At 36.7% G+C, this 14,401-nt stretch overlaps 1 protein-coding gene across 1 annotated transcript; it reads right to left on the bottom strand.

Annotated features, from left to right (window-relative positions):
- Positions 1–845: 845 nt before the first annotated feature.
- On the bottom strand, positions 846–5,539 carry LOC114409609 (cellulose synthase A catalytic subunit 7 [UDP-forming]-like). The gene is made up of 12 exons (XM_028373114.1): positions 5,308–5,539; positions 5,036–5,231; positions 4,754–4,956; positions 4,545–4,644; positions 4,340–4,454; positions 3,646–4,258; positions 3,301–3,564; positions 2,998–3,210; positions 2,702–2,909; positions 2,430–2,626; positions 1,982–2,335; positions 846–1,901 (listed from the first exon to the last, which is right to left on the bottom strand). Exons 1-12 carry the CDS (start codon positions 5,380–5,382, stop codon positions 1,320–1,322), a joined length of 3,120 nt encoding a protein of 1,039 aa, XP_028228915.1. The 5' UTR covers positions 5,383–5,539; the 3' UTR covers positions 846–1,319.
- Positions 5,540–14,401: the final 8,862 nt, after the last annotated feature.

The raw sequence follows: 14,401 nt of genomic DNA on the forward strand, positions 1-14,401 counted from the left end.
CAAAATCTTCAAATGTCTTTTGCTCTTATGCTATGGGACTCCAATGTCCTCCATTTTATGTTTTCTATGACTTCAAGGTCCTCTGTTTGATGTTACAGGACCACAATGTTTTTTTGTTTTTCGGATTTTTTTTTTTTTGTTTTCTCTGGTATCCGGCTGAATAGCCGAGTCGCTTGAATGAAATTAGTGTCATTATCTTTACTTATCTTTTCATTCACTGCTTGATCAAGGACTTCTTCACCATAATTCTTCATTTGATTTACAAGATTTAATACCCTTGTGAAGAATTCTGAAATCCTTTCACTTGACTCTATTTGAATCAACTCCTACTGCCTCTTTAGTGATTGAAGTCACACTTTCTTGACTATTTCATCACCCTTGAAGCACACTGCAAGAGTATCCCAAGCCTCCTTTGTTGAACTGGTTTCTTGTATTTTCTCAAAGATATTTGGATCCACACAATGGTGGATCAAAAACAATGCCCTTCCACTAATCTTTAATTCTTCTCTATAAGCTGCTATTTGCGCCTTAGTCGCACTTTCACTCGATGCTTTAATTCCTTTCTCAACAATATCAAGCACACCTTGAAATCTGAAGAGAACTCTCATATGAGAACACCATCTATCCCAGTTCTTGATTCCTTCAAGAATTGGTAGATTCCCAAGAATGCCATTGTTTCCTACCATGGTCCTTCAACTGGAACGTGAATTGAGTTGCGCAAATTGAACCAAAAACTCTGCATACCAAACTGTTAGAGCCAATTGAAGGAGATGAATAATAGCAATCTATACTTTTGAAAGAGTAATGAAAGAGATGTTGTTCTTGGAGAGAAAGAGAGACTGATAAGAGTGTATTGTATCATGGGAAATTTTCTCATACTCAAGTGTTACAACACAATTCCTTTTATATAGATCAAAACATAGATGGTGGTTAGTTATAACTACCACTCTCAACACTTCATTATCTGTTATAACAAATTTTCAACTACTTAACACCTAAGACCAAATGATACAAAGTTGTTTAATTGAATTTTATCATATTTCTACATATATATGCTTTTGTATTTGACATCTTGAACGTGATTCCAGTGAATAGATAAAACAGCAATTTTGATTTACTTCACAATCCTTGGGAAGTTCCAGCCAAAATAGATGTCCTTGAGAACATTTACAAAAATGATAACACTCATTTATGCTACACAAAATTTTCACTCGTTCCTTATTGATCCTTGTGCATTGGCACTTTGTTGGTTTGTGAAACCAAGAATGTATACCCTACATACGTCTTCTAAAGAATAATACTATAGGGACAACAATCTTTTAGCAGTTGATTCCACACAGCTTGGTATCAGGTCCCTTATTCTTAAGGACAAATGGATCAATTCTTACCCATAGTAAGGAGAAAATAGAGGCCAATAGGACTGACCAAATCACTACAATGGTGGGTGTGCGGTTTTGTCGACCCATCAAACCTTTAAGGAATGGATAGAGATGGACAATCACCCAGAAGGAAAAGAAAAGCTTTCCAAACAGTGGTCCCCAGGATTGATACCCATTGTTTATGGCATCTGAGATTCCAGCAACAACACCAACAATGTTAATGATCAAGATAGTGGTTGGAGGAATCAAGAGAGTAGTCCACTTAAAGGTATACAATTCTCCAAACTCTTCATCATCTGTTGCCTTGGATGTAACAGTAAAGTTAGTGTCAATTCCAGCCAGAACCTTTAGCAGACCTTGTATCACAGCAAAGAGGTGAGCTGATACACCACCAATGACCCAAAACTGCTCATTTCTCCACCATTCCTCAATGCTCACTCCACTCCATTTCAACTCAAGAATACCAGTTGCAATGATTGAGGAGAAGAGAGCAACAAAGTACAAACCAGCAAAGGTGCTAATCTGGATCATCAGCAATAAAAAAAATTATAATTTTATAAGCATGTCATGTGTAGCAGGAAGGGATAGAACAAGATTGTTACCGGTGGCATGATGAATTTGTCAGTAAGCAAGCAAACTGCTGGAAGAATACAATAGGCAACTAGAGGAATGGAGGTGAATGGATAAACAGTCGTGTTTGCATAGGCAAATCTCTCAAGCCACTTTAGCTTCTTTTCCTTGAAGCCATACCACAGAGGGCAATGGTGACTGAAGAAAATCTCAATGGAACCAAGTGCCCAACGAAGAACCTGGTTGAGACGATCTGACAAGTTGATAGGAGCAGTACCCTTGAATGCAGCTCTCTTTGGCATACAATAAATGGACCTCCACCCACGGCAATGCATCTTAAAACCTGTTAGAATGTCTTCTGTGATAGATCCATAGATCCAACCAAGCTGCACATTTGAAAAGAAAAAGCATGAATTTGATTAGCTAATTGTCCTAATTAGAACACATCAAGGAGTCGTAAAATGCATGTTGTTAGTGTACCTCAAGTCCCCATTCAGTTTTATCTTCATATCCACAGCTGATCACATGAATGGCTTCTTTAAGCAGGGCAGCTGGACTTGAAGAAGGAGGCACACCACCCTCTTCCATCAAGGTAGAAGTCACAAAAATAGAGGATTGTCCAAATTTCTTATCAAAATTCATTTGGGACATCAGCACCTCTTTGTCATCATCCATCCCTATTAGACATGTCACACAAGGTTAGAGCAGGTAAAAGGGGAAAAATAACTTGTGATTTAAATCAAAACAAGAACCTTTTAGTCTTGCAGCCTCTCCATTTGCATTACTCTTCTCCTTATACTTCTTGCGGCTTCCAAAACACGGGCAGCAGTCACAGCTTACCATTTTTGGACGCTTGGGACCCTTGGGAGGATTATAGCCATACAAAGCTTGCCTCCTGAAAACACATCCAGTCCCCACATATACAGGACCTTGAATACCATCTAGACCTTTCATGTTAATCTGCAAAAAGACAAAAAAAGAAAGGCGAAATGATCAAATATTTCTGCCAACAATGTTAAAAGAATCCTGTTTGTGGTGAGTTTCTTACATCAAAGAAAACTGTGTTCCTGTTGGCATAACGATCATGTGTATCAATACCATCAAATCTTTGAGGAAACTGGACATAGCAGACCTTCTTCCCAGTTTGGGGGTCCATCAAAAAGCACATGGCCTCTCGGGCAGCCTTGCTGTTATTGACATAGTGATCACAATCCAAGTTTAGCATGAAAGGAGCATTTGTGAGAACGGCAGATACCCGAACCTATAAATGACAACACTTATTAGTAGGGTCATCAAATAAAGGTGAATGAGCATGATGATGCAAGTAGCAAAAGGTGCTCAAAAACTCTACCAGAGCATTCATGGCACCAGCTTTCTTGTGGTGTTGAAAGCCAGGCCTTTTCTCTCTGGAAACATAAACAAGACGAGGAAGCTGGTTTCCTTCGGTATCAAGACCCCCACTGCTACCAAGAAATACTTGAATCATACCAGGATGATCCTTAGTGTTGTTCCCTGGCCATGGTGTCCCATCCTGCATGATCCATCCTCCCTGAGGAACTTTCTGGGCCTTTGCAACAAGTGCATTGATCCTAACCTTAAACTCTTCGTATTCCCTCTGTCATGCACCCAATTCTCAGTAAATCAATCATTGTTTCTAAACTGATTCAAAAGTTAACATTCTTAAAAGAATACTGACCTTCATAGCTCGGCGCTCCTTAACAAAGGTGGGTTGCACTTTGTCCTTTAGGTAGTCAATCTTCTCACTGAAGTACATCTCAGGTGCCCGAGGTTCTATGGAAAATTTCTTACAAAACGGTACCCACTTCCTAGCAAACTCTGCAGTTTCTGATAAGGACTCAAATGTACACATTGAAGCTCCATCATCAGAAATGTAGCATGATATCTTATCAACCGGGTAATCCATGGCTAAGATTGAAAGAACAGTGTTTGCTGTAACCAGAGGAGGTTCCTTCATGGGATCCACAGTACTAACAAAAACATCTACAGGAGCAAGCATGTTTGGTTCACCTTCACGCTCATACCTGATGGAAAGACGGTCAAGGTAGGTCTCTCTATCAATGGGAAACCATTTGGGAAACTGATCCAGAATCCATGAAAAAGCAAACCAGATTTCACATATGATAGAGGTTAGCCATAGCCCCAGTGCATCATGTACTGGGTTCATGAGTCTATATCTGAGGAAGAAAGCAAGAATAACAAGACGTGCCACAATCACCATTCTATATGGATTGATTTTGCTGGATGCTATTGGTACTTTCCTTGACAGTGGTTGTCTTGCTTCATCTAACCTGCAGTCAATAATTGACATCCACATTATATCATAGTTAATTTATCAATAACTTCTATGAAATGCAGTGCTGGAAGCATACATGGCTGCATCTGGATCTTCATCGGGTTCTGGCCCCAAATTGCCTTGCTGCAATTTCCAGTCATCCATTCTATCTTTCCATCCATCTTCTTTCTTTTCATCCCATCTTGCACTTCCTGCATCAATCATCATAGTATAGAAAAATTATACATTTAAAGGTTGTACTTGTACATATTCAAAGGTTTCCACTAATGAAAGAGGCTTACCAGGTTCAGACACTGGATATGGATGCACTCTTTTATGCAGTGAAGAAGATAACATCTGATCCCCATAAACGTTAGATGATAATGGGAACTCCCCACTTACCTGCAATGAATGCATGCATGAAGAGTTTTAGTTATTATTGAGCATGAGCACAGCACAAGTTAGTTAGTATATATAAGGTGGAGAGAAAATTGTGCAAAATTAAGCTTACAGGCCTGGAACGACCACCAGCAATGACAGGTGTTGGGAACTGGGAATTCTCATCATCTTCAGGACCTCTTCCATAGCTCATCTTCCCATGAAGCATGGCTTCTGCAACCTGCCCATGCTTGTTCGTTTGCTCATCAATATTGAATTCATGCTCAATATCATCCACATCCTCTTCATCATCATCTCCCTCCACTCGGGGGCTCCCTTAATTAATTAATATAATAATTAATAATGATCAAACGTTGAGTGTCGATGTGAAAAGAGAGAAGATCTTATTCTTTACCTTTGAGACGCTTGTATCTGGTTTTGCACTGTGGGCAAAGCTGGCTTCCTTCTCTCCTTTCATACTCATAGCAAGGCCTGCACACTGGAAAACCACACTCATTGCAAGCCACAAACAAATCTCCATCCACCGTGAGTCCCACGCCATCACCACAAATCTCACACACTTGCCCATCCAAGTTCTTCAAAGCCTTGGGCTGCACCAAACCCACATAATAAAACTGTTAGTCTAACTAACTGTTCCATGAAAACACACAAAAAACAAAAGATTACCTCTTCATGGCCATGAATGACAACTAGCTCATTGCGGTTATGTGACCCAGCGACCAGTCCAGCGCTGGCTTCCATGTCTTAGTGACTGAATGGGACAATGGGAATGATACGACACAAATTAAGGTGAGGTTGTGTGATCAAAGGTTTGTGTTTTATGAAGGAAGATTGGTGCGTGCTGTTGAAAGGCTTGGTGTCCCTCACCTAATGTGTCCACATAAGGGTGTTGTTGTTGGTTGCAGGGTCCCCATTGCCTTAAAGCTAAGCTTCGTCTATTTTTCAACCACCATGCCTTTGAAGCCTTCTCCAACAGCCTACGTTGCTGTTCCTTTCCTTTTCAAGCTTCCAACAAATTACAAGGCTCCAAATAATATGCCTTCTCCATGTTATTTTTTGAAAAATTATTAAGTAATCCTCTACCATATAAATATGACCATTTTTATGGTCTCGTCTAATTTATGTGACATGTATTTAAATTTTTTAATTTAAAAAAATTAATAATATTTAATTCATATTATATGATTGGTTGAAAATATAAATTAGGTAATGATCTAAGATCATCTTATAATTTTATTGTTGATCTTATTTTTTAAGTTTATTTTTACAATATTAATATTGGGGTTGGTGGTACAAGCTTAATTAAATATGGCCTCTCCATGTTATTTTCACCCTTTGATCTCATTTGTAAGTTGATTTTTCCACACTGTTAATTTTTCGGTTGGTCATAAATCATAGTACGTACAAGATTAATTACTAGCGGGTAAGATGTGATAATGTGCCAAATCAGCCTAATGTTGAAAGCTTGACTGATGTGAAAGGATGGTTTATTTGTATCAATCAATTTGAGTTTTTTTTTTCTGCTTTGATGTTTTGTTAGTTGCAGAACAAGTTATTTAAGGAATTTAAGAAAAATATTTATCAAACGAAAATAACTTAAGGTGGAGGTCAACTGGGTAATTAGAAATGAAAAAAGCAACCGCACGTAGTCATAAAAGCCTTGTTTTCTAAAGATTTTTAATCATTAATTTACTTTTATGGTCAAACACTTTTTCTCAACATGGACGAATGAAATTCATATTTATCTCACATAACGTATAGTTGTGTCTAGAGAAAGTACATGTTCGGCGATTAGAAATTTAATCTCCAGAAGCCATTTCGTACTACACCATCCTTAGTAGATCACAATTGATATACATCCATATGTGTATAGATGGGTATCCTCTCATATTAAAATCAACTAATTGTTTTATTAAAAAAAATATCTATTTTAATTATTTTAAATGTATCTATTTTAATATATATATATATATATATATATATATATATATATTAATTTAATATAGTTTCACCTATATTTAATTTGTATGAAGATAGTACACTAAATTTGACATAATATATGATCATTTAAAAATTCAAAATCCATTATCGTATCACAATCGACATTTCAAGATTTCTTAATATTCGAAATTAAACTCACTCATAACTTCAGTTATATGTTAAGAGTGAACTAAAATTAAGAAGCAGGTATCACACATTGAAAATATCAAATTATCATAGAAATTATCACGTTGAAATTAATTTTTCAAATGTCGAGTGATTGTTAAACCCAATTTTAAATCCAACTCCAATATCAAGCTGTCTTGATTTAGACATTGGCCAAATTTTTTTAAAATATTTTACAATTTTGATTAGAGCAACTCTCGAGAACCTTTGTATTTTGAAGGGTTTTGGTACCCATCCACATGCACCAATATATTAAAGACACTTCATTTAATGAAGACTTCTCAATGTTTTGTGAAAAAAATTCAAATTACAATTTAGTTATTTCTCTTTTAAATTAATTATAACTAAATTGCTAAAATAAACATTAATGAATAATTTTAGATAAATAATCATATGAAATAGGATTTTTGTAAATAGACAACAATATCATAAAAAAAATCCCAAAAAAAATCAAGTCCTAGGCCGTCCAAGACCTCTGCGTTGGCAGTCCCATATCTGCATTTTTGTGCTGCGCGCGATTCAAATGAGAAACTCGCACATTCTCTCGATTGAAAATGTTTCTGGTGATCTTCTGTAATTTTGGTGATCTAAAACATTTTGGTTTTGTTTGGTGTTAAAAATGACAGATAACTGTTGGATTTTCATATGGCTTGAAGTAACAAATCTGGAAGATCCATCTCGAGGTTGAAGATGATAAAAAAAATGAAGTAATCCCTATGGAAAGTATAAAAAATGATGTTGCATAGCATAAGTAGGCGTCTGGTGTTGGTAAATTTCGTTTTTACTTTGGTTAGGTTACTAGTTCGATTCTTGCAGCGATTGTTTTAGAAATATTTTTTAGTTCATTTATTAATTTTGGAAAAAGATATGGATCACCTGGGATTTGAACCCCATCTCGGGGAAGAATTACCAGTTAATCCACAATGAATCCATAATATATTTTATTCTTCATCTAAACAATTATATATATATATATATATATATATATATATATATATATATATATATATATTAACGATTAATTATTTTTTAATCTATTTTTGCACTTTAATTTTTTGGTAAATTATTATATTCATTTTTATCCATTATTAAATAAATTTTGTACTTAAATATAATTATAAATTATTTGATAATTTTTAATCTTTAGTAATTTCCAGTAAAATAGTCTTTAATCAACTTGTGACTATTATCTAATGCTACCAAGTAAATATCTTGTGACTATTATCTAATTTATTAAAATTATATTTAAGTACAATTATCATTAATTAATTCTTAATAAATAGTTAAGTATTTGGATAATATCATAACCTCAATCAAAGCATATTTGTCTCTACTTTGATTGGAGCATCTTTCCTAGTGCTTAGGCTAAAGTAATTTGACCTTGGCCTAGGCCGAAATATATATTTTTACCTCTGTCTTGGACAAAGTATCTGTAACTCACTTCTGGCCTTAGCTAAAATATCTGCATGCAACTCAACCTAAGACAATGTAATTTGAACTTTGACTCGGCGAGAGTAATTTTATCCTATCCTAAGTCGAAGTGTCTTCACCTCTACCTTAGTAAGAGTATATCTTTATCTCGACATCTCAATAAAAGTATCTTTAACTAGGCCTCGATCAAAATAATTACACCTTTGCCTCAGTTGGAGTATTTTGACATCGACCTAAGTCAGAGAATTTTCACATCTTCCATTTATTGGTAACATGCCTATAAGGTAAGGATGATAATGGGTAAGGTCTTATAGTTTTCGTTCACATACCTACTGTTGCAACCTAACCTTCGACGGGGGCGCGAAAAGGCCTCTCGGATGGGCCTAAGGTTGCATCTTCCATCGAAGGAAACTGGGTGGAGTCGCCACCAACGTTTATTAGAGGACAATGTTAGAAAGACCAATCTGCGTATTTTGAAAATGAGGGTTCGGGAGTCATTTACGCACGGAAAAGGTATTAGCACCCCACGCGTCCATCATGAGGGACGGTAGCCTCTAATCGAATGTGCAAATCATGCTTTAATATTATTTATTTTCCCTTTTATATTTATTTTCCCTTTTATATTTTTTACTTTTTTGGGGGGTCAACAAGGGTATTGCCATCATTCCTACGTATCCTCGGGTGCGATGAGGAAATTAGACCTACGTAGTTCTTTAAGTCTGAAATTTTGTGGGTTAAATTACTTTTATCTTTTTTGAAAGATTGATTTTAATCGAACAAAAGTCGTTTAAGGCATTGGACCTCGAAACGATCTTTTGATTTTTGAAATGCGAGAATCGTTAAGGCGTTGGACCTTTGAACGGATTCTTGATTTTTGAAAGGCCAAGATTGTTAAGGCATTGGACCTTGAAATGACCTCTTGATTTTTTTTTTATGAAATGAAGAAGTTTATGATTTGGTTTTATTTGTTTATTAATCTTCAATCCCTTTTTAAGATAACTTGCGGCATTAATGACTAGTTAAAACTTATTTTACATTTGATGAAAAGAGTTTACGACACAAACGATCGGTCGAAACTTATTTAAATAGTGATTAAGTGAGATTATAACATAAATGATCGGTTAAAATTCATTTAAACAGTGATTAAGTGAGATTACAACACAAACGATCCGTTGAATTTTATTTAAACGGTGATTAAGCAAGATTACGGTATGAACAATCGGTCAAAACTCGCTTTAAACAAAGAAAAAGATCACCGATGATCAAAGAACGAAGATGAAGATGCAAAAAGCAAGAGTGGACCCCTAAGGGTGCATAGAATGAATTCACAACTACAAAATATAAAACTAACCGGTCGAAGAACGATGAACAATGAAGAACAAATGAAGAACAACCGAAGAACGAATGATGAATGGTGTAGGAATCGATCACGGATGCGATTTGAAAGCGTTTCGGCTTTGTTTTCTCTTATTTCTTCTTCTTTCTGAACCTCTGGACTTCAAGGACCCTTTACTTCAGCCTTCTCACACCTATTTATAGCAAAACAAGGGGTTTGGGCTGAAGGTAGTTCGCCCAAGCAAACTGATAACCTTATTCTGAAGCAACTTGCTCGCCCCAGCGAGCTGGTTACTTCATCATAAAGTTATCTAGGTGGCTTATGGGCTTTAATATGCCCCTAAAGTGACCCTTTTGCCCTCCTTTTGAGTAATTTGCACATTTCCTTCTGAAACGTAAAAAAATCTTATGGAATGTGTGACAATTGGTGTTAAGCAGCTCAATTCGGCTGGCAAGAATCCAAATGTTTGCAAATGATCGTCCCCGGACGAAATTAGGGTATGACAGTTGTCCCTCTTTCCTTATCTTTTATTGGAAATAAATGGGAAGTAAAGATAAAGACACTAATTTTGTTCAAGGGATCTCACCATCCAACCGGCCACTAGCGGAAGTCCAAGTAGTAAAACACATGAAAGCATGAGGACATTGAAGTTCTTCTTTTTTCGTTTTCTATTCTTTTTTTTTCTTTCTCTTTTAAAAGCATAAAAATAGAGGACGTTGAGTCCTATGAAGCAACGAAAAAAAACATTGAAGTCTTTGAGATGAAGACATTGTCATCTTCGAAAGCGTAAATGAAGGTCATTGTCGCTTTTTGAAAGCATGCAATGACTAAAGACATCGTCGTCTTCGAAATGTAAATGAAGGTCATTGTCGCCTTCAAAATGTAAATGAGGGTCATTGTCACCTTTTGAAAGCATGCAATGACTAAAGACATTGTCGTCTTCGAAATGTAAATGAGGGCCATTGTCTCCTTTTGAAAGCATGCAACGATTGAAGACATTGTCATCTTCGAAATGTAAATGAGGGTCATTGTCGCCTTTTGAAAGCATGCAATGACTAAAGATGATATCAACCCTCATGGCACAAGGGCTTACTTAGGATCGTCTAGGATTAAACCTTGATGGAAAATGTGGAAATTGATTAAGGAAAGGATGGAAAATAAGGTGGTTAATTTCGTGGGTCTTAATAAGGTGGTTCTTGGCATAAAATGGATGAATGGGATGGTAAAACGTAGGTTAAGTGGTGGCTGTACAGAAATATATAAATGACAATAACTCAAGCTACAAGGGTCCAAATGAGGTGATTCCAAAAGGAGGTGAAAGGTCTCATTTTGAAATTCAATTTAGGCTCAAGAATCACTTAATTTGAGTGTGTAAAATGGGAGTTATGGCCACGATAAAATTCTGGGCAGAAATGGATTTTCTGGAATTGTGGTTTGAAAGAACAAGGTTGAAGATGAAAGGAAGGAAAGAATCACTCTTTCCGACGAGGGCAACACACAAAGGTTGTGAAAGTCCTTTGATACAGCCAGGGTGTTCTTGAATCACTCAAGAATTTAGGAGAATCACTCTCATTAAGATAAAAGAGATAAACTCTAATTTTCTGAATAAAACTCAACTTGTGTTTATTGATAAAATGGTTCAGCTTATATAGAAGCTTTACATCAGATTTTAGTAATGACCCACTAACCTAGAATTAAAAGAACTTAATGTCATTAACCTAGGGAATTAAAGAACTTAATGGTTGAGTGTAACTGAAATTGTGGCAACCAAAAGTCACCCCCAACAGCCATCAAGTCAGCCACTATTTGGTCTCCCAAAAGGCTGATGCCTAGGTTGCCAATTGGGCCCTTATTACAACTTGAACTAAACCTAACTAAAGCCCTTTTAGTTGATTAACCCAAAACATATTTTTGGTTAGCCAACTTTACAAGGATTGGGCCATTATTTAGACAAACTAAACACTCTAAAATTGAGACAAAGTGGTGTCATTTAGTCCTCCTCCATTTGGGTCAGGATACAACTCACAACCTTGGACTTTTCTCCTTGAAACTTGGGCTTGTATTCAAATAGTATGGACAGCACTTTTTGAAGAGCTTCCTTGGCTTTCCTTGCTCTAGCCCTTGTCATAGGTCCTCCAAGTCCTTCAAGTGGATCCTTGCCCTTGCTCTTGGTCATGTCCTCATCAAAAGACATTGTCGTCTTCGAAATGTAAATGAGGGTCATTGTCGCCTTTTGAAAGCATGCAATGACTGAAGACATTGTCGTCTTTGAAATTTAAATGAGGGTCATTGTCGCCTTTTGAAAGCATGCATTGACTGAAGACATTTTCGTCTTCGAAATTTAAAATGGCCATAATCGTCTTTGCATGCCAACAGACTCGCTTGTCTCTGGAAGGCAAATGAGACTGCAATAGTCTTGAAAACAACGAAAGTGGATAACCATGATGGTCTCCGCATGCAATCGGACTCGCTTGTCTCTGGATGGCAAAGGAGACTGCAATAGTCTTGAAAACAACAAAAAAGAGGATGACCATGATGGTCTATGCATGCCAACGGACTCGCTTGTCTCTGGATGGCAAAGGAGACTAAAATAGTCTCGGTTGAAAGATATTAAAGTCTTTGATAAGGGACAGATGACCATAATTTGTCTTTGTGTTCCAATGAACTCGCTTGCCTCTGGAAGGCAAAGGAGACTTTAATAGTCTCGATCGAAAGACGTTGAAGTCTTCGAAAAAGGGCATATAACCATAATTTATCTCTGCGTGCCAACGGACTCGCTTGTCTCTGGAAAGCAAAGGGGAGACTGTAGCAGTCTCGGTCGAAAGACATTGAGGTCTTCGACAAAGGGGCAGATGACCATAATTTGTCTCTATGTGCCAACGGATTTGATTGTCTCTGGAAGGCAAAGGGGGAGACTGTAGCAGTCTTGATTGAAAGACATTGAGGTCTTTGACAAAGGGGTAGATAACCATAATTTGTCTCTGTGTGCCAACGAACTTGATTGTCTCTGGAAGGCAAAGGGGATACTGTAGCAGTCTTGGTCGAAAGACATTGAGGTCTTCGACAAAGGGGAAAATGACCATAATTTGTCTCTGCGTACCAACAGACTTGATTGTCTCTAGAAGACAATGGGGAGACTGTAGCAGTCTCTGATAAGATAAATGTGAGAACTTTGAGTCCCCTAAAACAAGCCAATGGGCACTAGTACCAAAGGACTCGACCTTATGAGAAAGCAAGAGATTCATTCTTTGAGAGGGCTTCTTATCTTTAAAGGGAAATCTATGCATTTAATATGAACATGATTTTTTTGGGGATGCAGATGCATGCAACCTTTATCTTGAAATGTAGTAAATGCAGGCTTTGTATGCAACAATGCAATGGAAATTTGTACAATGTTCATGACATTCTTTCCTATTTTTGTGATTTTGATTTTTTCTTTTGCTTTTCTTTTGTGGAAAACACAGATTGACTATTTTTTTTGAAATATGTGATAACTCATGCAACCTCATCCTATCTTTTGCAAATCTCTTCGGGAACTCCCTCAGAGTGTGTTTTGTTTGATTTAGCCACTTGAATATTTTGGGAGACGGAAGTGGAGCCATTTTAAACAACCAATTGAAATATTGATCCTAGGGTTTTCCCCTTTCTTTTTAAAAACTTCGATCATTCTGCACAGCAAGAAAACACAAGGTTTTGTAACCAATCACACGCACTATTGAAGGATGGCAATGGATTGTCACACTTTGTTATATAACCAAGTGAAACTTTCTTGATTTAAGGTCATAGAGTGATGTCATGGGTCTATTGATCTTATTGATACTCAATGGCAAGGATTGATCTTGAAAGAATTTATATAACGAAGCTACCCTTGGATTTGAAAGGAATCCCAAAGGAGTTTTGCATCAGATGTACCCTACTATCACAATGGTCTTTGGGCATTTTCTGCAAGCTCTTGGTCAAATGAGTTTTCTTCTCAAATACGCAAGTGCGAACCTCAAGGGTTTTTCTTTATATATATATATATATATATATATATATATATATATATATATATATATATATATATATCACAAGGGTGTGCAGGTTTCATTCTAGAATCCCAACTTAAAAGCAAATTAGTCATTCCTTGATCCACATGGGCTTTATTGGGCTTGTAACATGGTCGGGGGTAAAAGGGCTATGAAAGATAGGTTTAGAGGCTCAAAGAGTGTTTGAGGATTACATTGAGTAAGAATCTCGAGAGTGTTGCTTGTACTTTTAGGTCGGGCTCTACTCCTTTTGTTTCAATCTTCCGTTGCACTTTTGTGCCTTTCTTGCAAAATCGGAGATCTTTGTCTCTTTTTTTTTTAATTCATTCGCCTTTGACGGATTTTATTTCCTTTTTTCTTTCACTCTCCTTTGGTGGATTTTCATCATTTTTTTTTTTGCCCAACTTCATGCATGTTTAGTTTGCATTGCTCTTCCCGCTGGTTTAGTGGTGGTTCTTACTTGGGGTTTCTATTTTGCTTTTGCTATTTTTTTGTTTGTTTGTTTTTAGAAAACAAATGTACTTTGTCTCGGAGGGGGTAGCAAAGGATAAAAATAGTGTTTGGGATATTGAAACATGGCCATGTGTCATTTCAAATCTTGACTTAGATCCTTTTGTAGTTTGGATTTTGGGACAAAATCTCAATCACACGCCCTTGATTGTTTTTCCTTTCTTTTCTTTTTATTATATTTTTTATATCTATATCACCCTAATTTTGCCTAGGTCGCCCTTTCGGGTTTTCAACCTACCGGGTGAGAAATTTTGATCTGCCCCTAGGTTCGCCTGAGGCTTATGCACGG

The sequence above is a fragment of the Glycine soja genome, chromosome 4 (genome assembly GCF_004193775.1).
Source record: "Glycine soja cultivar W05 chromosome 4, ASM419377v2, whole genome shotgun sequence".
NCBI classification, from domain to species: Eukaryota; Viridiplantae; Streptophyta; class Magnoliopsida; order Fabales; family Fabaceae; genus Glycine; species Glycine soja.